The sequence below is a fragment of the Rhineura floridana genome, chromosome 21 (assembly GCF_030035675.1).
Source record: "Rhineura floridana isolate rRhiFlo1 chromosome 21, rRhiFlo1.hap2, whole genome shotgun sequence".
Lineage (NCBI taxonomy): Eukaryota > Metazoa > Chordata > Lepidosauria > Squamata > Rhineuridae > Rhineura > Rhineura floridana.
The window spans coordinates 9,904,673-9,929,754 of NC_084500.1; the positions used below are offsets into that span (position 1 = coordinate 9,904,673).

The window sequence follows — 25,082 nt, forward strand, 5'->3', positions numbered from 1 at the left end:
TTAAGATCATCTACGGAGAGTCTCTCTGAGTGTCTCCTCAATGTGAAACTTGGAGAGCAGCCATGAGGGAGACACCTTTTCTGGTGGAGGCCCCTAGCTATGGAATACTCTCCTAGGGAAACTTACCTGGCACCAGAGAAATACTTTTTTGTTCTTTCAGGTCTTTTAAAGATCTTGTTTTAGTCCTTGTGGTTGGTGGTTTTATCTCCTGTATTTGCTGCTTATTTTTAACTCCTGTGATTTGCATTGCATTTCATTGTGTTGAAGTTTTTGTACTTGGATTTTACACTGGGTTTATTTTTAAAAATTGATTGTGAATTTTTATTGGCATTATAGATATGTTTTTAATTGCTTTGTACAATGCCCAGAGAATGTGTTTTTGATAGACCTAACAGGTATAATTAAATAAATGTACACAGGAAAGTCCGGATTTTTATTTTGATTGTAAATGAAATCCATTGTCTAGTCAATTCTAAATGAATTCAATGATTGTAAATGAAATCAAACAGAAATCCACAGTTGGACACGGCATGCATCTGAATATCAGTTGCTGGGACTCACAAGTAGACAAAGTGCTGTTGCGCACAGGTCCTGCTTGTGGGCTTCCCAGATGGCTGGCTACTCTGAAAATAGGATGCTGGACTTAGATGGACTTTTGGCCTGATCCAGCAAGGCTGCTCTTATGTTCTTGTTGCTGTTGTTATGTGCCTTCAAGTCAATTTCAACTATGAAATTGTTGACCCTATGAATCAGCGGCCTCCAAGAGCATCTGTCACGAACCACCCTGTTCAGATCTTGTAAGTTCAAGCCTGTGGCTTCCTTTATGGAATCAATCCATCTCTTGTTTGGCCTTCCTCTTTTTCTACTCCCTTCTGTTTTTCCCAGCATTATTGTCTTCTCTAGTGAATCACTTATGTTCTTAGGATGTTTTAATGGACAATGTAAGCCTAACTGCATCAATTATTTTTATGAACTCAGAAATCCTCATTTAATTCTCCTGGTGCACCTAAGCTCATATCTCTGAGCCAGCTGTGCTAATTAACTCTGCCTGAAAAGCTTTTTTTGTTTGAGTTGACATAGGATGAGATCAAAACACTGGGTGCTGATTAAGCCCTTATTTATGTAAAATATATATTCTCCACCTTCCTTCTTTATAGTTCAAGGTGGTTTACAAAATAGTAAAATACAATTTTAGAAACCCAGCACTATATAAAAGAAAGACGCAAACAACAAAATCCATCAATAATGCGATTTAAAAGCAAGTGCAGCAAAAATAGATAAATAATATAATATAATAAAAGTCACAATGAAACAGCAGAGTTAAAACAGAAAGGTTACATGTAATTATGGTCACAGCTGAGCCAGAATGTCTTAGAAGACCTTTTTCTGATTGTTTTGTTCATTTTCTCATGTCCCTCCCCACAAAATAGATCATTGTGCAACATTTTCTCAAATATCCTCCACTATTGTTTGGTAGTGGTTACCATTTTCCCCACACCCACCTGACTCTGGAATAACAGAGTCTGGGGCATTTGGTAAAAAATGGCAGCCAGGTTTGCAGTGCCAGCTTGGGTTGCCAGGTTCATGGCCTGACACTGATTCTGTATCTTTAGAAGAGAAAGTCAGCCATTACACTGTAATGAGAAAAACCACAAGGTGGAATTCTCCCTTCCCCCTGCACACCTTTTAAAGATACAGAAGACCTCTTGGTTGCCAGGCCCAGCCTCCAAGAGGTCTTCTGTATCTTTAAAAGTTGTGCAGGGGGAAGGGAAATTCCGCCTTGTGGTTTTTCCCATTACAGAGTTGCAAGAACACCTGCACTTGGCTGACTTTCTCTTCTCCTCAAGATACAGGATCAGTCTCAGGTCACGAACCTGGCACCCCTGGTGCCAGCACACCTTTAGGGGGAAAAAGGGAAGTGAACAGTAGTGTAGTGGCAGATTCAGAAGTGCAGGGTCCCTTTATGATAGTCACAGCCACACCCCTCCCTATTTTTTTGTTGCTGGTTTGAGAATGAGATCCTTGTTAATACCTTCTCCCACAACTACAGATGTCTCTAGGAGCCAATAAGCATGGAAGATGAGAGTATTAGCTACTGAAAAGACTCTTCTCAGTGGCTAACTCACTTTGTTTCACTCTGATTGGCTTCAATCAGCAGAAAGGACAAGGAAGCATGTGTGCATAAAAATGAATACATGAGTGAAAATAACATGCAAAACGGCATGATGTGATAAGAAATGGCTTGCAAAAATGTGTACCTTTGTCAGAACTGCCTACAAAAATGTGTCTATTTGGAGAAATTAGCACTGAAATGGTGCAGAATGTTCATGAGGTTTTTTTTTTAAAAAAAATCAAGATCACTATAGAAATGTAGAGAATTGAATTTAACATTGGAAAAATCAGAAACTGAGAGAACTGAAACAGACAGATCTTTCCATCCCTAATCAGTGGCCAATTCCTCATTCTTCCATTTTGCTTCCCTTCTATGTAGGGCAGGGTTGGCAAAATAGAATCTCATGGAAAGGATTGGTTGTTAAACCACTCTAGGATTTGTTGCTCTGTTAAGGGAATAAGGCTCTCCTAACAACTCTTAACTACAGTTCCAGGATTCTTCTGGGGGAAGCCATAACTTTTGGGGGAAGCCATAAATGTTTAAAGTGGTGTCACGGTGCTTTAAATGTAAGGTGCAGTTGTGGTCTACGTCTAAAGTTTGAAAACCCTCAGGAGAGAGATAGAGGGCCTTGAAGTTGCCCATCAACAGTTAGTACCTGGAGTACAGATTGAGCAGGCAGCCTCCTTAGGGTTTGTTAAGAATGCTGAGAGTTGTGAGGAGTCCTCTATTCCCCCTACAGAGCTATGATACCCATATTGGTTTAACAATCCATCCCTCTTCCCAGGGAACTCTGGGAACTGTAAGCCTGTGAAGTGAATAGGTGTCTCCTAACAACCTTCAGTGCTCTTAACCAACATTTCCCAGGATTTGTAGGGGGGGAGCAATGACTGTTAAAGTGGTGTCATAGTGCTTTAATTGTATGGTGCAGATGTGGCCTGACCTGATAGAAGGCAGATTTCTTCCTGTGTTTATTACTGACCTCAGTTTTCAAATCACATGAAGTATTGGTTGTCCTCTATTCGGCACTGGTTAGGCCTCATCTTGAATACTGTGTCAAGTTCTGGACACTGCACTTTAAGAAGGATGCAGACAAACTGGAACAAGTTCAGAGGAAAGCAACAAGGATGATCGGGGGACTGGAAACAAAGCCCTATGAGGAGAGACTGAAAGAACTGTGCATGTTTAGCCTGGAGAAGAGAAGACTGAGGGGAGATAGGATAGCACTTTTCCAATACTTGAAAGGTTGCCACACAGAGGAGCGCCAGGATCTCTTCTTGATCGTCCCAGAGTGCAGGACACAGAAGAATGGGCTCAAGTTACAGGAAGCCAGATTTTGACTGAATAGCAGGAAAAACTTCCTAACTGTTAGCGCTGTACAACAATGGAACCAATGACAGAGGGAGGTGATGTGCTCACCAACACTGGAGGCCTTCAAGAGGCAGCTGGACAGCCACCTGTTGGGTATGCTTTAAGTTGGATTCCTGCATTGAGCAGGGGGTTGGACTTGATGGCCTTATAAGCCCCTTCCTACTCTACGGTTCTATGTTCCTATGATTCCATGATCAGCAGCTTGTACTCAAAAGCACAGAGAATGAGACATAGAGCTAATCTTAGCACTGGGAAATTTGCATTGGTGAAGGAAAGGCAAGATAAGGACACAAAGAGGGGTGTGGTGGTCCTGAAAACTGTGTCCGATAACATAAAGCAAAATGATGATCTTGTTAGAAAATAAAAAGCCAGAGTAAAGGCAGACATAGACTATTAAGCTAATTAGTGGCAAGGTTCCAGCGGAGCTCACCCAACCAAACTCAATTATTGTATCACATTTTGAATTTTCCAGTCATTTGCAAGGTCATCTCCTTTGTCTAGTAACAGCACGGTAATTCAATTGCGGGTTTATTTTCTCAGGAAGCTGCTCTCCTCAAAAAAAATAAAAAGTCTGTCCAGCTGTTCTGGGAGTCCTCAAATACTGGAACACTCATAAACAAGCAGGGTTTTCTTCCTAAGAGTACTTTAAAAAGGTATGTCTCATCCTCCTCTTTCCTGCCCTTCTGGCATCTTTTGATCAAGCCTTTGCTCACAAGAGAGATCTAAGTCCCATTATTTAAAAATCCAGGTATGGGATTCCCACTCTTAAATCCCTTTATTACTTCTCCCCTTAAATCTTTTTTCCAAGCTTAACATTCTCAGCTCTGTCAACCATTGCTGATAGGATTTGATTTCCAGATCCCACACCATCCTGGTGACTTTCCTCTGGTCATGTTCTAGTTTGTCAGTGACCTTCCTAAAAGGTCAGGGTCTTCAAAATCATTTCTATATTTCCCTCCCAAGCTTTATTCTAATGTGCAGTTAGACACATTATGTGTGGTGTCAAAAAAAATGTGCAGTGAGAAATACGTTTTTGTGCAGTTGGGCATATGGGAGTTAATAAAAGTAGTAAGTAAGAAGAGATAAAAAGAGATAGAAAATGAAGATGAATACTGATTCCTTTCCAATCTTCATAACCGTATATTAATAGTATATCATGAGACTAATTACTTGACTAGTCAAAGGCATTTATTGATTCATATTGACCTCTACCTAAACACCATGTAGGTATACAAATGTTACATACCAGTACAAAACAAATGTAGAACTTAATTGTTGATGGGGGCATGCATGTATTTGAGCGTTCATGGTACAGCAGTAGGTGTTCCATCAGTAGGGTCTTGATGTTCTTCAGCAGGTGCCAATGAGAACATAGCTGCAAATATTGTGTTGGCAGTGTTATGGAAATATGCAGAGATATTCAGTGTCTGAGCTGCGTGTGTGCCAGTGTGTGTATTTACCTAAGTAGCAGGCTTTTACCCTGCATTTAGGTCACTGAGACTTAAGACTTAGCAAAATAAGAAAAGCTACTTTATTTATAGAAATATATAGTAAATAGGAAAGGCACACCTAGTTCTAACTAACTAAGTTGGAGGCGCAATGCCCAGACTTGGGTATTGCCCTCATAGCTCTGGAAGGAGAGCAAAGACAAAGATGTCTCCTCTCTCCACAGACAGTCGAAGAAGAAGATGAAGGAGGGGCAGGTCAGCTTCCCTGAGCATGTCAGTTTACAGTGGAAGGAAGTTAGGTAGAGAACAGCACAGGTAAAGGTAGGCAAGCCTCACCAGCTAAAGGACCCTCACTCTATCTTCCTTCTGAAATACAAACAAAATAACCCAAGCAGGAGTTGCTTCTGCCGCACTTCCAACAGGCATGAAGCACATCAGCTAGCAGAGCCTCTGTAGGTGGTGTGGTGAATGTTGGATGCCGCTAGCCAGGGCTGTGGGGAGGTGGTTTAGGGCACCAGCAACCTTGGAGTGATGTTGTTTCATTCTGGTACAACAGTACAACAACTGACTTGGGAAAAGAAACTTTTAGGTTGAAAGGATATACAAAAGATTAGCACCTAGAGGGGCGGAATGGAACATATCGGTTACAAGAAAGCAGTAAAACCATTTTTTTCCCTTCTGTCCCTATCTAAACATCCCTTCAAACACAAACTTGCCCTAGCCAGCAAGGAACTCTTTCCAAAGGCAAAGTGGTGCAGTTTAGTGTTCAGCAGCCTGTGGTCCAAAAAATGTCTCCAGCAGCTACCGTTGATTCTCAGGCCTTGAAGTGCCTCCTTCCTGCTCTGCCCTTCAGTAGGCCCAGTAGCACAGTTAGTTCTCTCTCTTTGAACAGGCAGCTTGGAAAACCACAGGGCAGGCCCTGGCCCTTCTTTCAGCTCCTTGGCCTTCCTTCTCCAACCCACCAGTTCTCTCAATTAGAAGAGCAGGTTCTCTGCTGTGTCATGCTACAGTTCCCAGGATTCCCTGGAGTCTTGTTCCTGTTTGCCAATATTGGTTTTGTCTTTCCCCTAACCTAGAGAAGTAATCCTTGACGAAGACTCATGTCACATCACCAGACTTCTAGAAAGTTCAGTTCAGCTGAAGGCAACATCTCAGAGGGGCTCCCAGACTGAGACAAGGCCTCCCTCCCTTCGCTAGGCCCAACAGATGGTAGGGATGGGTGAGAATTTTGATTCAGTTCACATTTCAAGCAGAATTTATCAAATTATTATTATTATATTTATTGATTGATTATTGAATTAATTAGTCACCCATCTGGCTGGCTGTCCAGCTACTCTGGGCGATGTACAACATAGGCATACAATACATAGACATTAAAAATCTAAAAACAATGAAGATAAAATCTAGCCAACCCCAAAAGGCTACCTGAAGAGCCAGGTCTTCAAGGCCCAGCGGAGGCTCATCATAGAAGGGGCCTGGCGGAGATCATTTGGGAGGGAGTTCCATAGGGTGGGCGCCACAACTGAAAAAGCCCTCTCTCTAGTCCTCACCAGTTTGGCTGTTTTGACTGATGGGATGGAGAGAAGGTCTTTTGAGGCTGATCATGTTGGGCGGCATAGCTGATGATCTGGAGGCGCTCCTTTAGATAGACTGGGCCGAAACCATATAGGGATTTAAAGGTCAAAACCAACACCTTGAATTGGGCCCGGTAAGCAACTGGTAACCAGTGCAACTCTTTTAGCACTGGAGTGATATGATCTCGCCAGCGGCTGCCTTTAATCAAGCGTGCCACCGTGTTCTGTACCAGTTGCAGCTTCCGAACCGTTTTTAAGGGTAGCCCCACGTAGAGCGCATTACAGTAGTCTAGGCGAGAGGAGACCAGGGCATGTACCACTGATGGGAGCAGATGATTGGGAAGGTAGGGGCATAGCTTCCGTATCAGATGGAGTTGATACAGCGCTGCCTCGCTCACAGCCAAAACCTGAGCTTCCATGGACAGCTGGGAGTCAAGAATGACCTCAAGGCTACAGACCTGGTCTTTCAGGGGCAATTGTACCCCATTGAGCACCAAGTCTAAGTCCCCTAACCAAATTAGCACTTTCTGAAACAATATGAGAACCAAAACACATCCATCCTTCAAAATTTGTCTTTATTCGAATTTTGGGATGCAGTTCGCCAACTAATCAATATTTATAAAAATGCATATATTAGGAGAAAGCGTGCATAAAAATGAATATATGAGTAAAAATAACACGCAAAAGGCATGATGTGATAAGAAATGGTTTGCAAAAATGTGTACCTTTGTCAAAACTGCCTACAAAAATGTGTTTATTTGGAGAAATTTGCACTAAAATGGTGAATTTTGCAGTGCAAATGGTGAATGAGGATTTTTTTTAAATTCACAGATTGCTGCAGAAATGTAAACTGAATTTAACATTGGAAAAGTGAGAAACTGAGAGAACTGACATTGGCAGATCTTTCCATCCCTAACAGACAGCAGCAACAAGGCAGGCCAAGAAGCACAAGGTCTCCAGACAAACTGAAGGATATTAATATTGATATTAATAAGTTTGTGTCCGGGGCCTTATTCCAGACATAAATAATGTCACTTATACATGGGTGAGAGGCCAGAAGTAGGAAGGTTTTGAGCAGCCATTTTGAGCAGCAGGGATAATAGGCACTTTATAACATAGGGCAAATCCTAGTCACAAGTAGGGCCAGAGGCACCTCTATTTTTCTTGTTCCTACACTGTCTTTTTCATTTCCCCAAATTTCCTGTTTTTCCTGTTATTTTTTCCATTCTTGTCTCTTTCTCTGTTAATTCTTATTTTCTCTTACATCTTTCATGTACTTTTTTTAGGTTCCAAAAAGCATGGGGGCGGGCAGTGGATTGGCTGCTTGTGCAGTAGGTAAAAAAAGGTTAGAATAAACCCTGTTTCCCCCTCTTCAATATTAAAGCTAGTGTGGACCTAGGTAAACCCACTGTGATAAAGTGATTTTGATGTTAAAACATGGCAATAAAGCAATATTGAAGTTAGAACACTGCAACAAAGCAATCTCAATGAGATCTTTTGTGTAATCGCATCAATCCTCTACTTTGGGTTTTATCAATGCCCTGCGTAGGGAGTAGGGGTCTCCTAACAACCCTCAGCACCCTTAACAAGCTACAGTTCCCAAGATTTTGGGAGGGGGGATAAAGAGCCTGCGTTTGAATGAACTGAAGGAACAGAAAGCTGTAGCAAATGGTGCATCTGCAGTATAAAATTTGATGATGATAATTTTAAAAATGGAACAATGGAGAACTTTTGGTGCATCCATTCCATTTTGGAAAATGAGGCAGGTGATTCAGATTTCTAAAATCTGGCAAGAAATTCAGATGAGAATCTCAGAAGAGCCCTGCTTGACAAGACCAACAGGTCCATCTAGTCCAACATCCTGTTTCCTACACTGATGAAACAGAAAATCTGCAAGAGGAACATGAAGGCAGCAGCCCCTCCTGCCAGTTATTTGTCCCTTTGTATTTGAAGTACTGTGAGGTAGACTACCTTTGAACATAAAGGTTCCATTCTGACGTATCATGGGCAATAACAATCACTGAATCATAGAATAGTAGAGTTGGGAGGGGCCTATAAGGCTGTTTGAGCAGGGGTGTAGTGATGCAGGGTCTCGGGGGGTCTTAGACCCTGTACTTTTTTGGGAGCAGGCTCCCAGCAGGGTCCCTTTGTCTCCAGCATCCCACGAGCCAATCAGCATGAAAAGGGAGTCTGTTAGTCACTGAGAAGAGTCTTCTAACATGGTTCCTTGTCCTTTCCTGCTCATTAGAAGCAATCAGAGTGAAAGGAGGTGAGTCAGCCACAGAGAAAACTCTTTTCAGTAGCTAACACTCTCCCCTTTCATGTTTATTGGCTCCTAGGGATGTCTGTTGTTGTGGAAGAAGACATTAACAAGCATCTCATTCTCAACCCCACAGCTAAAAATGGATGGTGGTGGCTGTTACTATCATGAAGGGACCCTGCATTTCTGCATTTGCCACTACGCTACTGTATGAGAGGGAAGCTTTTGAAGCCCCTGGATTCTCCTCCTCCTTAGAATCATAGAATTGTAGAGTTGGAAGGGGCCTATAAGGCCATCAAATCCAACCCCCGGCTCAATGCAGGAATCCAACTTAAAGCATCCTTGACGGGTGACTGTCCAGCTGCCTCTTGAATGCCTCTAGTGCTGGAGAGCCCACCTAGGTCATTGGTTCCATTGTTGTATTATTTATTTATTAAATTTACATCCCACCCTTCCTCCCAGAAGGAGCCCAGGGCGGCTTTTAGGATTGTTTATGGCACTTAGTGTCTGGATTTGAGGAAAGATATAAACTTAGAATCATATAATAGTAGTGTTGGAAGCACATCCAGCTGCCTCTTGAATGTGTCCAGTGTTGGAGAGCCCACCACCACCTCCCTAGGACATTGGCTCTATTCTTGTACTGCTCTAATAGTTAAGATGTTTTTCTTGATGTTCCTGAAATTCCTGATGAAATATGACTTTCTATAACTTGATCTCATTATTCCATGTCCTGCACTCTGGGACAATCAAGAAGCGATCCTGGCCCTCTTCTGTGTGATAACCTTTCAAGTACTTGAAGAGAGCTATCATATTTCCCCTGAGTCTTTTCAAGGCTAAACGTGCCCAGTTCTTTCAGTCTGTCCTCATAGGGCTTTGTTTCCAGTCCCCTGATCATTCTCATTGCCTTCTTCTGAACCTGTTCTAGCTTGTCTTCATCCTTTTTAAAGTGCGGTGTCCAGAACTGGATGCAATGCTCAAGATGAGACCTAACTAGTGCCAAATAGTGGGGAACTAATACTTCATGTGACTAGGAAAGTATACTTCTGTTAATGCAAACTAATATAGTATTTGCCTTTTTTGAAGCCACATCACACTGTAGGCTCATATTCAGCTTGTGATCAACAACAATTCCAAGAGCCATCTTGCATGTAGTATTGCTGAGCCAAGGATTCCCAGTCTTATAACTGTGCATTTGGTTTCTTTTTCCTAGCTGTAGAACTTTGCACTTATCCCTCTTAAATTTCACTGTTGTTTTTAGCCTAATGGTCCAGATCCCTTTGAATTTTGTTTCTGTTTTCCAAGGTATTAGATATCCCTCCCAATTTTGTATCACCTACAAATTTGATAAGCATTCCCTGCACCTCCTCACCCAAGTCATTAATAAAAATGTTGAAGAGCGCTGGGCCCAGGGCCGAACCCTGAGGTACCCCACTCGTTACTTCCACCCAGTTTGAGAAGGAACCACTGATAAGCAATCTTTGAGTACAATTCTGGAGCCAACTGTGGATCTACTTGATAGTTGTTGCATCCAGCTCAGAATATCATGAGGCACAGAGTGGTAAGCGGTGGTAACGCAGCCGAAGCTCTGCTCATGGCCGGAGTTCGATTCCAACGGAAGGAGGAAGTCGAATCTCCGGAAAAAGGGGTCGAGGTCCACTCAGCCTTCCATCCATCCGTGGTCGGTAAAATGAGTACCCGGCATATGCTGGGGGGTAAAGAAAGGCCGGGGAAGGAACTGGCAATCCCACCCCATATATACGGTCTGCCTAGTAAACGTCGCAAGACGTCACCCTAAGAATCAGAAATGACTCGCACTACAAGTGCGGGGACACCTTTACCTTACCTAGTTTGTTAAAAGGTTTCCTGAAGTCAAGATATATTATGTCCACAGCATTCCCACAGTCTACCAGGGAGGTTACCCAATCAAAAAATGAGGTTTTTATTTATTTATGTATTTATACCCCGCCCTTCCATCCAGCAGGAGCCCAGGGCGGCAAACAGAAACACTGAAAACACTTTAAAACATCATAAAAAGACCTTAAAATACATTAAAACAAAACAATGTTAAAAACATTAAAAAAAACTTTTAAAACATTTTTTTAAAAGGGTTAAAGACATATTAAAAGGCATATAAAAGGCAATTCTAACACAGACGCAGACTGGGATAGATCTCAACTTAAAAGGCTTGTTGGAATAGGAAAGTCTTCAAAAGGCGCTGAAAAGATAACAGAGATGGCGCCTGCCTAATATTTAAGGGGAGGGAATTCCACAGGGTAGGTGCCGCCACACTAAAGGAGATAAGATCGGTATGGCAGGATTTATTCTTGACAAATCCATGTTGGTTTCTAGTAATCACTTTTCCAAGACATCATCTTCCCACAGATGCTGATTCCGTGCCCTTGAGAATCCTTGATGTACATTATGAAAATAGTGCCACTGCAATGCGCAGTGTCTTTCCCCATTTTCCTAATCTATAGTACGCCATCAGAAAACTTTCTTCATCTCCACCAGCCCAGTCCCCGCAAAATATCATTATCATGAACTTTACTGCATATAGCCATAGGCCTTTGCAAAATACAGAGAGAAAAAAATTAAAATAAAACATCCAAGTACAAATAAAACAACAGCAGAACTATTTATATCCAATTTAAAAACTGATTCTTCATAGTTCTTAATATGGCTAGCCCGCAGCTTCTTGGCTGCCAGGGCAAAATTGGTGACTGGGATTGATACTTGTTTAAAACTGTCAGCTAAAAGTTCCACTACCAACTCCTGGGATGGTCTATCCGAGTATAGCTGAATATAATATGCCAAGAATTTCCTTCTAGGATCCTCATACAAGGAACAATACAACAGGTAATGAATTATGTCTTCTATCCAGTCACACCCATAAATGCATTTCCGTTCATTAGTTGGGATTCTCAGGTATCTTCCCTCAAGATATGCAGAGGGCATCACTTGAAATCTAATTTCTATGAATGCCCTACAAAGTTGTGCATAGGTCAAAACCTCAAAATAATTGGATCTTGCGTGATTAACCTTAAGTTGGGGGTACCAGATAGAAAAGGGCACAGCAACTATTGTTGCTCTGTCTTGACATGCATCATGGTCAAAGATCCAATTCCTTACTTTGAGTGGGCTACGGCTTAAATATTTTTCCATGAAGAGGTTATAAATCTCTAGCTTTGCTTGACACTGGAGGGCCCATCCCCCATACCTAAGTTGCTCAAACCAACAGAGCTTGGTGAGGGACTGATCATCCATCCTGTTTAATCTACATCAATATCTAAGGCAGAATAAAGCAATTCTTGCTGAAATTGAGGGTAAACCAAGCTCTGCTCTAAGGTGGGCTGATGGAGCCCTGGGGGGAAGCCCCAGTATCTGCCTCATGAACTTATTTTGCAAAACTTCTGCCTCATGTTTGGCTGATTCCCCCCAAAGTTCTACGCCATAGAGCATTTGGGCTATAATTTTGGCAACAAAAAACTTGAGCACAGGATTAATTAGTTGGCCCTCTCTGCCATAAAAAAAAACTTTCAAATTTGGCCAGTATATCTGGCACATGAAAGTTTAATTATGTCTAAATGATGTTTCCATGACAATTTCTTACTGAAACACAAGCCCAAATATTTGAATGAGTGAACCTGCTCTAGTTGGTGCCCATCTAGCACCCAGTTCGAATTCAAGGTTCTCTTGCCAAAAAACATGTTCTTGGTTTTTGAGTAATTAACTGTTAGTTTCTCCGCTTTACAGATCTTTGAAAAGTTAGCTAACATCCTTTTTAAACCAAGTTTATTCAGAGATAAAAGGACTAGATCATCAGCATAAAGCAATACTGAGATCTTACAATTGCCAGCTGATGGTGGAAAAAAGGAAGGGGAAGCCATGCCAGGAATTATATCATTGATATAGATATTGAATAAAAAGGGTGCCAATATACAACCTTGCTTCACCCACCCACCCCATTTGATATGAATAGCTCGAGACAGGGCATCTTGGAGGCCCAGTCATACCTGTAATGTATTAGCCTGATGTAAAGACTGAATATGCCAGAGCAGTCTTTTATCAATGTTTGTTTTGGCCAATTTGTGCCATACAAGGTCCCTATCTATTAAATCGAAGGCAGAAGAGAAATCTACAAAAGCAGCAAATATGGACTTATTTGGGCCCTTGATGGTTTTGTGAATTAAATGCTGCAAGAGAAATGCTTGATCTATGGTACTTCTGCCCTTTCTGAACCCTGGTTGTTCCTCATGGATAATTGAATAGCTGGTGTCCCATTTAAGGAGCTTGTTTAAATGATAACAGCCGTAGTTTAGAGGTCACATCTGGCTGATGGGTCTATAATTATGAGGGTCTGATGCATCTCCTTTCTTAAAGAGGGGCACAACAATGCTGGAGCGCCACCCGGACGGGATGTCTCCAGTTGAGTTAATATAAGTGAATAACGTTGCTAAGACTGGGGCCCACCAGTTAACATGTAAAAGGAAAACCTCAGGAGGAATCATATCTTCCCCTGGGGCCTTGCCAGAGCAGAGAGACAAAATCAAATCCAGGTGGCCAGGCTGGGAGGTTAGAAGGATTCCCCGTTGTATCTGAAAATAAGGTTGTACTGCTGCTGAAGATATTGCTGAAGTGGGAGACCCAGGTTTCAGGAGGGATTGGGGGGCCTCCTCAAAAAAGTTTTGGGAGAGGCCTCCCTGGATCAGTTTCCAAAATTTGGGTTCATTCCCTTCAATTAAGGCAAGGCCCAAGGACTTCCAATTATTAGTAAAGAAGGCCTCTTTTTTCTTTCTGAGCATTGTTTTATACTCTCTCCGGTGTAATTGCAAAAGAAGAGTAGACTTATCAGAACCAATGTGCACCGTCTGTTTTATTAATTTACGCAATTCCCTTTTCTTAGCTTTACATCCTCTATCGAACCAAGACTGAGAAGCATTAGGGGTTTTCTCTACTAGAGTGGTGGTCACTAGAGGTCTGAGTGCACTGATTATATCCTGGGAAGTCTGGGAAATAGACCAGGGGCTTTCAAGGGCAAGTTGTCGAAGCTGTAAAAGCTTATCTGACGCTAGCATCCGCCCTATGTTGGAATGAATTTCCAGAGACCATTTTAGACATCTCATCTCAATGAGCTGGCATTTTGAAATCTGTCAACACATGATTAAGATATGAATTGTGTAAAGTAAGAATGAGTCTACGTGGAAGATGGTCACTTTCAGATCTGCCTTCTAATGTCATACACTTGACAAAAGGAACAATAGAAATTGACCCTATTATATAATCACTTCTCAGAAATGTAAGTATAGTATCCCTTGGAGTGATGTAAGCACCATTAAAACAAACCAGCAGAAATTTTAAAATTAAAGAAAAAAGAGCTTGTCCATATACTTGTTAATTATCTTGTTTCGTGAAAATTGGGGAATGCTTACTATTTCCCGAAGGTCAAGACCCAGGGCCTTTTCCAGCAGAGGATAGCTATTTCCCATCCTTGCATTAAAATCTCCACAAATAAGGAGAAAATGAAAGGGGTAATCGGGCAGAAGGTTATCCAGGAGGGCTTCAAGTTTGCTTCAAGACCCAGCAGCATATCTAGAGGTTTGAGGGGGAAGATAAACATTTACACATATAAGGGGGGACATCTTATGTCCTCGGATAACTAACGCGTGGCAGAAGTTGGGAACCGACTCAACTAACTTGTTCGGCTTGCAGATTTTCCAGACAAGTTTTTAACCGGTCCAGCCTTTTCACAATTTTGTTTTGATGATCGGAGGACAAGGCTTGAAAGGATTCTATTAGCTGGCATTCTTCGTTATCGAGCAATTCTTTTCCCTTAATTGTGGAACACCTCGGCTGAGTTACAGAAAAACCATCTCCGCCCAGGGGCGAGGGAGCAGAGCCTTTGTGGGTGAACTCGATCAGATTGGTGGAGAGGTTGGGCTCATTTTTTTTTTGAGGAGGGAGATAGGAGTAGCCCAAGGCCTGTGGTGGAGCCATGTTCTCAAAAAAATCTTGAGATTACTATCTCATTCAGAGTGAAAACATTTCTGCAATCACACACCAATCTGGCAAGGTTCCAATCCCTGAAAGTGACCACTGCTCGTGCACGCATGTATTATAGAATAAGTAATCCATGCAGACGATGTTAGCTATGCAAAATTGTCCAGGAAGTACTGCCTCCAGAATTTCCATCAGATGAAGTTTACGCTTATGTTGGGATAAGAAACCATCAGGCTTGGGGTTATTCACTAGGACCAGCTTGTATCGATTCAATACAAGGTTCTAATTATTAATTTCTATCTGCTTCTGCAATTAATGCACTGTCAAAGAGGCTAGGGACCATGGATCTTGAATTGCGGCATCTTGGGGCAACTGCTGAGATGGTGAAAACGGGGGGTAGTAAAGAAGAATTGCATGTAGTGGGGCAAGGTGAAGATGAAGCGGTGTCACTATAGTTCCTTTGTGCTTAGTTTCCTTCTTAGGATTTTGTTTTGATTTTGAGTCAGAGTTCCATCTAACAATTTGAAAAGTTGGTTAAATCTCATATTCCTATATCATAAAGGCATGGGATTTTTTGTTTGGTATTTTAAATATATATATGAAATAGGAATAGTTTTGTGGTCCTGTTTCTTAGCAGAGATATAAATGCAAGCAGCAGGATGAGAATCAACCAGTCCACCCTTTCCCTCAAACACAAATGATTACAGACACAATCTTCTTAAGTAAAAGATAAAGAATGTTTACTCACAACCTCTCATATGTTCAGAAAACATAGGCTCTAGCTTAGATAGAAAGGTAGAAGACTCCGTCCATGATAATGATTATCTTGGAAGAGAAGCCATGTGGATGCTTCTCTCTCCTCAAGCTTAATAGAGAATATGCAAAAATCCCAGACAAAGGAGGAAGAGAAAGCCAGGTAACCCCACCCTTTAGGAAGTTACATCACTGGTAAACAGGTACATTGGATATTTCCCAAATATTCCTTAAAGGGAACATGCAAGTTTGCTTATTCTAACATTTTTAACATTTTTGCTCTTCTTTAGGATACTCTTCCTCAGACTACTAGCACCTTTAGGATTAGTCGCTTTTTTGCCACACCACCCTGCACTGTGCAGTGAGCTTGGTTGTTTGAAACCCAGCATTTCTCAGTTCAGTTCCTAGGTCCACACCTCCAGTGACCTGGTCAGTGTTTTTGAATATTTCTGCCAGCGTGATTAAGAAGTTGTTGCACTCGGAGAGAAAGGATTTGACGTGTTCAAGATCCATCAGCATCAGGAGAACCCAGCCTTCCACTGGGGCTTTAGGAGCTGATATCACATTTGAAGTCTCAGGAAGGGCTGTGGGCTCTTTATGGTTTCTTGCCTCTGCACTGCCTGCCTGTGCTGTTAAGTTGTCTAAGCATCAGGTCATTTAGCTGGTTATCTTTCTCAGGTTGCAATGCCAGGCCTGTCAGTGTAATATCTTCAGCTGAAGCCAATTCAGAGGCTAGATCCACTGGGGCAGGATCCTTGATTAAATTTAAAAAAATGCTGTTAAAATCCAGGGCCCAATCCAGAGTAGTGACAGGGGAGGTATGTAAATTCGGAGAGGCCTCTTTAATCTCTTTATCTTCTTCCCTGGATGAGAAGAACTGAGTAATTTTTGTTTGATATTCATGAACATTTAAGGGAACCACTCCCACAAGAGGGGCAATGCCTAGGTCCCTATAACCCCTTCTTGTAAGGACCACAAGAATGGGTTCCAACTGCAGTAAAAGGGAAAAGGGGGGAGGGAAAAGGGGGGAAAGGGAAAAGAAAGGTTCTCAGCCTTGATAAAAATAAAACTTTGTTTTAGTCAAAGCCGTCCTGTTTACATGCCAGCTAGGGGGCCAATGGAACCCTTATATTCTCTCTTGGCTGCTCTTCTGGGTTAACAAAATACCTCCTCCAAATGTCTCTTAAAGCTTGGATATTCACCCAGGGTAGTCAGTCTTATCCGTCTTATCAGGCACCTCCCCCTCACAACTCCATTTAAATCCAATGAATACTAATTCATGATCAAAACTTCAATACATTGCCATTTCAATCCAAGCTTATTTAACCTGCTTTTACTCCCTTACTTTTAAAACCCAAACTCAATAAGCTCAATGTCCCTTATTATTCTTTCTCCAAATTAAATAATGTATGGTTGTTCCAGACAAAATAACACACTGTAGATTCATAGAATCTAAGTTCTAAGGGGCCAATAAAACCATTAAGTTCAACCCCCTGCTCAATGCAGGAATCTATTAGAAACCTGCAGCAGCTCTATAAAGAGCTCCATCTCCCATCAGGCACTGGGGTTTCATTCCTGACAAACTGTTGATCAGCTAAACAGAAGTAGGGGAAGGTGAATCATCCCCTTTTTTGACTGCTGGTCCTAACACTACCTTGCATAGAAGGGAAGGGGGAGTATGTTGGGAAGATGGGCCAGCTGAAACAGGATGTGCGAAGAGAAATGGGCACTCTCTGTGGATCAAATTTCACCCAAACCTGGGAGGAGCTTGGGATCTTGTTAAAGTCTGTTTCTCCTCTGGGAACTGGTGTGGTATAGTGGTTAGAGAGCTGGACTCGCACCTGGGATGCCAAGGTTCAAATCCCCACTCAGCCATGAAGCTGACTGGGTAACCTTGGGCCAATCATCATCTCTCATACCAACCTACCTCACAGCGTTGTGCCACCTTGAGCTACTTGGAGGAAATTAGGGATATAAATTTATTTTATTTAACAGGATTTGTGTACCACTTAACCCTCAAAATTTCTAAGCAGTGTACATAAAATATACATTTTAGACAGTTCGGAAGCTACAACTAGTGCAAAATGCGGCGGCCAGATTGCTGACAAGGACCAAGCGGTCCGAGCATATAACACCTGTTCTGGCCAGCTTGCACTGGTTGCCAATATGTTTCCGGGCTAGATTCAAAGTGTTGGTATTAACCTATAAAGCCTTATACGGTGCGGGACCACGATACCTTGCGGAACGCCTCTTCCGATATGAACCGGCCCGTGCACTATGTTCTGCTACGAAGGCCCTCCTCCGGGTTCCAACTCACAGGGAGGCCCGGAGGGTGATGACAAGATCTAGGGCCTTCTCAGTGGTGGCCCCTGAACTATGGAACAGTCTCCCTGAGGAAGTACGCCTGGCGCCGACTCTGCTTTCCTTCCGGCGCCAGGTCAAAACCTTCCTATTCTCTGAAGCATTTTAAGTTACACTGATTTACTTTTAAAAATGTTTATTGTATTGGATTGTTGATTGTATTTTAGTATTATTTTGTTATTCATTGTATTTTTATGCTATTTTATGTTCACCGCCCAGAGAGCTATTGCTAGTCGGGCGGTATATAAATTTAATAAATAATAATAATAAATAATAATAATTGCATTGTATCCAATGTTACTCCTACTCAGAATAGAGCAATTGAAATTAATGTACTTGACTAACTGAGGTCTATTCATGGTCTACTCTGAAAAGAACTTCGTTGAAAACAACAAAATTATTAATAACAATCAGTTGTTAAAAACAAGATAGCCTAAAAATCTTCAAAATACAATCAGCAGTTTTAAAACTATGCATTGTGAAATAAAATTACTTATTAAAAGACACGTCAAATTTACATATCTGGGTAGGTGTGCTTAAACAAAGACATTTTTAGCAGGCACTGAAAACAGTACATTTTTTGCTGTTGTAAATTGCTTTGAGACTTTCTTCATATAAAGCGATGACTAGTTGCAATTAATAATAATAAATAATAATACAGCATAGCACCTGTATAATATCAATAGGCAGGTAGTTCTAGAAAGTAGGTGCTGCCACACTGAAGGATCGATTCCTCGCAAGTGTGGAATGAACAGTAAACAAACAAGATCAGAAGATCCGTTTCCATACCTGAAATTCTGTTGGCATCCCTAAATAACATACTTTGCCGCTGCTGGAAACCTGAAATGTGACCATTTGAGATCCTGTTTCTGAAGTTTCAGCTGAGACAAAAGTATGCCTGTAACACATCAGCATGGTGCAGGAAGAGCGATGCAATGGCTTGCTAAAGCACGTGTAGTTCAACTGATGTGTTCCAAGTTACTGTACATCCGCCGAGCACTGCTTAAGGCCAACAATGTCCTCCCTGACAACCAATCTCTGTTCCTAACAGACCTGGCTGGTCTCTTTAATTAATACGAACGATGCATTATGCAGATGGCAAAAGCTGGTAAACTGCATTTTGTCCCACAAGGAGGAAAGAAACGCCCTCCCTTTTCTATACTTGCCAGTTTCTGTGAGTCAAAAAACACAGAGCTATAGAAACATAGGAAGAGACCTTAGACAGAATCAAACATTGATCCATGTAGCTCACTACTGTCTTCACCAGGGCTGGGGAACCTTTGGTACTCCAGATGTTGCTGAACTACAACTCCCATTATCCCTGGCCACTGTACATGCTGGCTGAGGCCGATGGGACTTGAAGTCCAACAACAGCTGGAGGGCCAAACATTCTCCAGCCGTAGTCTACACTGACTGGCAGTGACTCTGTAGGGTTTCAGACAAATGACAAACCCAGATCTACCTAGAGATGGTGGAGATTGAATCTAGAACTTTTTGCATGCAAAGCAGGGGCTCCACCACTGAACTAGGACCCTTCCCTGAGAAAACAGTAGAGATCCATGGGCTTCATGAGTTCATTCAGAAGGAGTGGAATAGAGAGGCCAAGAACCCCACAGAACATTAAAGCGGGGGGAGGTTACCCTAAGGCTACATTTTGTCATGGGGAATCTTCGGGGGGGCACATTCCAATAGGGAGGGCCATGGCTCAGTGGCAGAGCATCTGCTTTGCATGCAGAAGCTCCTGTCTTCAATCCCCAGCATGTCTAGATAGGGCTGGGAGAGAACCCTGTCTTATATCCTGGAGAGCTGCCACCCTCCTCCCCACACACACTGATCTGTCCATTTCGATCATCTCAGTCTCTCATTTTTCTAATTTTAAATTAGGTTCTCCACATTTCTGCAGCAATTTGTGAATTTTCTTTTTAAATCCTCATGAAAATTCTTCAGCATTTTAGTGCAAATTTCTCTTAATAAATACATTTTGGTATGCTGTTTTGAATAATGTACACATTTTTGCAAGCAATTTATTCTGATATAATGCATACTTTCACCAATATACACATTTTGTGCACACTTTCCCCTAAATTGTGTATTTTTGTAAACATTGCTTGGTTAGAAAATCGTATCGCAAAATTTGGTAAGTGCAAAATTTGAAAAATTGTTGTGTTTCAGTTCTCATATTGTTTTGGAAACTGCAAATTTGATAGATTCAGCTTCAAATGCGAACTGAATCAGATTTCTCACTCATCCCTCACACACACATGCACACACATATCCATCCAACCATTCTCTCACCTAGGATTACAGGAATGCAACAGGGAAAATGTGTTCATCCCTACTTGCTGGCTTATGTAGCAAGCTGAGTTTTGCACATCTTGCTACTTAATGGCCAACCCTCTTATCGAAGAAAGCTCAGTGAAGATGACATTAATGAGAACAGATCTAGGAGGGTGGGGAGGGAAGGGAATAGTCTGAGTAAGTCAACATGCCTGCCACTCAAACACAGAAAAGCTGTCAGCTGGCTTTGTAGCCTGACAAGAGTTCTGACTTTTCATTGTACCATAACAACTTTATTACGTGCCTCTGCAGTGTTATGTAACAGCAGCTTTGTGAACATAGGAAGCTGCCTTATAGCAGGTCAGACTTTTGTTCATTGACATTGTTTTGGGGCAGAAGTCTTTCCAAACACCTGCCATCGGATCCTTTTAACTGGAGATGCCAGGGATTGAACCCAGGGCCTTCTTATTTATTTATTTTGAAGATTTATATCTTTCAACCAAATGGTTCTCAAGGCAGCAATACTACCCCCACAAAAAACCCATCCACCCCCCTCACCCACTCATATCCCCCCCCAGCGGTCCTTAATTCTCTGACTGATGAGCAGGGCCAGAGCAGTGGTGTCAGGTGCCCACTGAGACTGATAGGGCAGAAGGCAGGGAGGCCCGCAGTAGGTGGAGCCAGTGCCAATGACAAGCAGAGCCAATTCTAGTTTTGTCGCCATCCTCCCTGCCGAGTTCTACAAGGGCAAGATGAAGACGAAGGAGGAGGAAGCTGACAGCTGGGGCCACCACCTGGACTCATAAATAAGAAAGCAGATGTGCTTGGATGAATCAAGACTGAGGCTGGTGGTACAGTGCCCCGCTGGCCCTAATGGACCAGCCTCCACTGACATTCACTCTCTCAGACAGATAAACATGCACATATACTCTGAAAGCCCTTAGATCTCTGCGGGACCAGCACCAGGCATGACTGGGCCCTTGGGCACCAGCCTGCTCCGGGCCCATGGCACTCACCCACACCTACCTCTCCTGCTGCGGTAAATGGTGGCTGTGCTGCCTCCGCATGCCTACCATCAACCTAGATGGTGGCCAAGGCTTCCCAAAGGGATCAGGGATCATGAAACCAGAGTGATACCCACCCAAAGGGGGCCCCTCAGGACCCAGGGCCCCTCAGCCAGGGCCTGACCTGGCCGCCCTCTGGCGCTGGCCCTGGATCTCTGGCTGATGCATGGGGACATGCATGATGCTTCCCTTTAGTTCTGCAGTCCCAGAACAACCACCACCTGGAGCTCAGTCTTCTTTCTGGCACGGAGAGGGGGACACAAACTCCTTGCAGCTGCCCTTCACTGGCTGATGGATAGGGTTATGCAGATTTCCCCCTTGTTCTTCCTAGGATGCAGGGGGTGATAACCTGAAAGCTGACGGCAGAAGCCAAAGTGTGCTTCCCTTCTGCTCTCCACTTCCGGGGCAAATCATACAAAGTCTCTACATTGTGTTCTGCCACTAAGCTATAGCCCTTTATCCTTGCTGTATCTGTAGCTATTTAACTGATCTGTGACTTGACACCAGAGGTAGCTTTTCAACCTAGCTTTCAATGTACAAAACCGTTTAATGGACATTCTCACTTAGAAACTCTCTAATTAATTGCACCCAGAAGGAATGCCAATGACATGCTCTACTCATTGCATGAAACTGTATAAACTGAACTGGGTTCTCATTATTGAGGGTTCTGAAGGCTTCCAGGAGACAGGGAGGGAAAGCTGTGAGAGAGGCAAGACCTAGTTTGGTACAGGGTTGTCATGTCCTCCTTAAAGGGCAAACTGATTCCTTAACATAAGAGATGGAAGGATCTGTCAATTTCAGTTCTCTCAGTTTCTCATTTTTCCAATCTTAAATTTGGTTCTACAGGTTTCTGCAGCAATTTGCTTTAAAAAAAATCCTCATGAAAATTCTTAGAAGTGTGACTTTCTCCTAATAAACACATTTTTGTCTGCTGTTTTAACTAATGTACACATTTTTTACAAGCAATTTCTCTTAATATAATATTTGGATGTTATTTTCACAAATATATTCATTTTTAAGCACACTTTTTGCAAACACTGTGTGGTTAGAGAACTGCATTACAACAGTTGGAGAAATGCAAATTTCAAAGGATGGCTGTGTTTTGGTTCTCATGTTGTTTTGGAAAGAGCAAATTGGAAAAATTTGGCTTTAAGTGCAAACAGAAACAAATTTCTCCTCTGTCTCTACCTAGCATTTTTCCCATACCAGAACTATTTATTTGACCTGAACTGGACACTAGCTACCGGCATGTCCCAGAGACTTTACCTACATCAGGCCGCCACTGCCTCTCACAGTGGAGAGCGCCGAGCCAGGCTGGATGCAGAGGCAGGCGGGAGCTGGAGACTGGCAGGTCGAGTGTTGCGGCCTGACCTTGGAAGATGCCGTTGCTGTGATAATCTTTCAGCTTCTGAGGAGTGGGAGGCGCCCCTGCGGTGGCTGTCATTTTGCCATGCGGCCTCTGTTTGTTTTGCCTGTTATCAGTCGCGTTTACACCCTGGCTCCTCTACCTTGGCTTCCTTGAGAACCGCCCTGTTGGTTTTGATTTCGAGGGGCCTGTTGTCCCACCCCTCTCTTTCTTGGAGTTGCTGGATGTTAAGATCAGGGGAGGATGTTGCTTTACATCTTGCAAATGAACTATTACCACACTGGTTCTATGCTTACACCAGGAACCTCCATCGGTAGTTACACCTCCGGACTATACAGGAGAGAAGCCCTATTATTATTGGAATTTGTTGCTTTTACGTTATTGTTAGTTTTTATTGTTAGTTTCTTAATGTTTTGATGTTTACATGTTCTGCTTTGTACGTCGCTTAGAGTGGCTGACAATTCAGCCAGATAAGCGACTAATAAGTCGAATAAATAAATAAATAAATAAATTTATAGGTTTTGGACCTGGCACACGTTGTTTGGTTTATAGTTTGCATGGGGGGAGGGGGAGGTTCAGGCATGGCACACTCTAGGAAATAAGAGCAGGAACAATTCACATCTCAGATGAGATAATATAAGCAGAGACAACCAACAGAAGAAGGAAGGCAGCCAGAGGCCATGTATAATCTCCTCTATAAAGTGAAACTTTCAGAATTCTTAAGAAAATGGATGAGTGAATTTGTCAATTTCAATTTCTCCTGTTTCCTCATTTTTCCACTCAGGTTCAGTTCTCCACTCTTCCATGTCAGTTAGCTATTTTTAAAAAAATAAGTCCTCATGAAAATTTATCACCACTTTCCTGCAAATTTATCCTAATATACACATTTTCATAAAACAATTTACCCTAAAGTAATGCATTTTTGTACGCTGTTTTCACAGCATATATTTATGCATATGTTATCCATGCATTTTGTGCACATTACCTGACTGGAGAACTGCATTGCAAAATTTGTAAAAGTGCACGTTGGGAAGTAAAATGCAATTGGTAGGTTCACCTATAAATATGAACTGAGTTGAATTCCTCCCGCATCCCTATTCAACAATCAAAGCCTGGAACATATGTAATGTGTCTAATTGATTAATTAGCCAGGATCTTAGTTATTTAGCAGAGGTCAAAACAAGTTAACAGTGCAGACTGAGCACCTCTTGGCATGCCACCTGAAGCAAAGCACTCACCAGATAACTGCTCAGGAGGTCCATCATTTCCCCAATGCCCCACTCCTTCCACCAGTCCAAGCAAGTGCTACATATATCCAAAACCACCAAGCACCTTTCTGTGGAGCTCTCCTGAAGCCAGACACCAGCCTGATCATCCATATAGCCTGTGCTTGCTTTTCCCAAAACATCCCATTGTTAATATTTCACTAAGTGAGACATTGCAAGCTGGCTGTTTTACAGGTTAAATGGGTGTGCCAAGTCACAAGGCAAAAGCGCCCAAAACAGGTTGTGCAGGAAACACACTTTAATATTTCAAGGCAAAGCAAAGAGGGAAGGGTTTCTTCTTTTTTTCCTCCCCCATCTCACAGTTTGGAATAGGGTCAAAGCCGCCCCATGATGCAACATTCATCATAATGTGGAAGGCAAACATGCTCATATATTTAATATTGGGTAGAACGGCGTCTGTGTGTGTGTCTTTGTGTGTGTGTGTGAGAGAGGAAACAGACACAATTTAATGCACAGTGCAAAGAAAGCAAAACTTTACTGAATTGGCAAAATTACTTGGACTAGCAAAGGCAGACCAGGTGGAATGTGGACTGGGTGGAAAAGGCCTCTGCTCTGTCCACAGGGTGCAAAGTTGGGAAGGGGGTGTGTTTTGTCAATTTTACAGCAGAAGATATAATCAGGGCGGGGGTGCCCTCTGTGATTGTTGTAACCTCCCCCCCCCAGATATTCAGGGCAGACAATCTCTATAATAAATAATAATAAATAATAATAATAAAATTTTATTTTTGAGTCGCCTATCTGGCCGAATTAATGGCCACTCTAGGCGACGTACAACAGCACAATAAAATACAATATAAAACCACAGCAACAACATTCAATAATTAAACTGCCCACTCTTAAATATAATCAGCAGCATTAAAAACTAACCCACCCCAGAAACCCCATAGGCCTAAACATTCAGCTCTCATTTGTTTATTCAAAAGTTAAGTTTCCAGTCCTTTTGCTTGTGGAGAGACTGAGTCAGAGGACAAGATGGCACCGCAGCTGCCCCATGTGGTGAGTGTCAGAAATGCAGTTCAGAGCACCTCCCTAGGCAGTCATTCTCCTCTCGTCCAGATTTTAATGTGAGAACATGAAGTTGAAGGGGCAAGATTGCAGCTTGAGATTGACAAACAAATGGTAAAGGAATACCTAATCACTTTAAATGAGTTTAAATCTCCAGGGCCCAATGACTGCACCCTAGAGTATTGAAAGAACTGACTGAAGAACTCTTGG

At 42.4% G+C, this 25,082-nt stretch overlaps 1 protein-coding gene across 9 annotated transcripts in view; it reads right to left on the minus strand.

The window, feature by feature from the left end:
* Nucleotides 1–25,082, minus strand: part of RAP1GAP2 (RAP1 GTPase activating protein 2) — a 335,084-nt gene that overhangs the window by 116,226 nt on the left and 193,776 nt on the right. For 2 of the 9 annotated variants that reach the window (XM_061604669.1, XM_061604668.1), the window contains exon 1: nucleotides 23,820–24,009. The exons of the other annotated variants lie outside the window; for them this stretch is intronic. In XM_061604669.1, coding sequence (XP_061460653.1) covers nucleotides 23,820–23,960 — 141 coding nt within the window. In that variant the 5' untranslated portion in view covers nucleotides 23,961–24,009. Of the gene's footprint in view, nucleotides 1–23,819; nucleotides 24,010–25,082 lie in introns of those variants that run through there. 9 annotated transcript variants of the gene reach the window in all.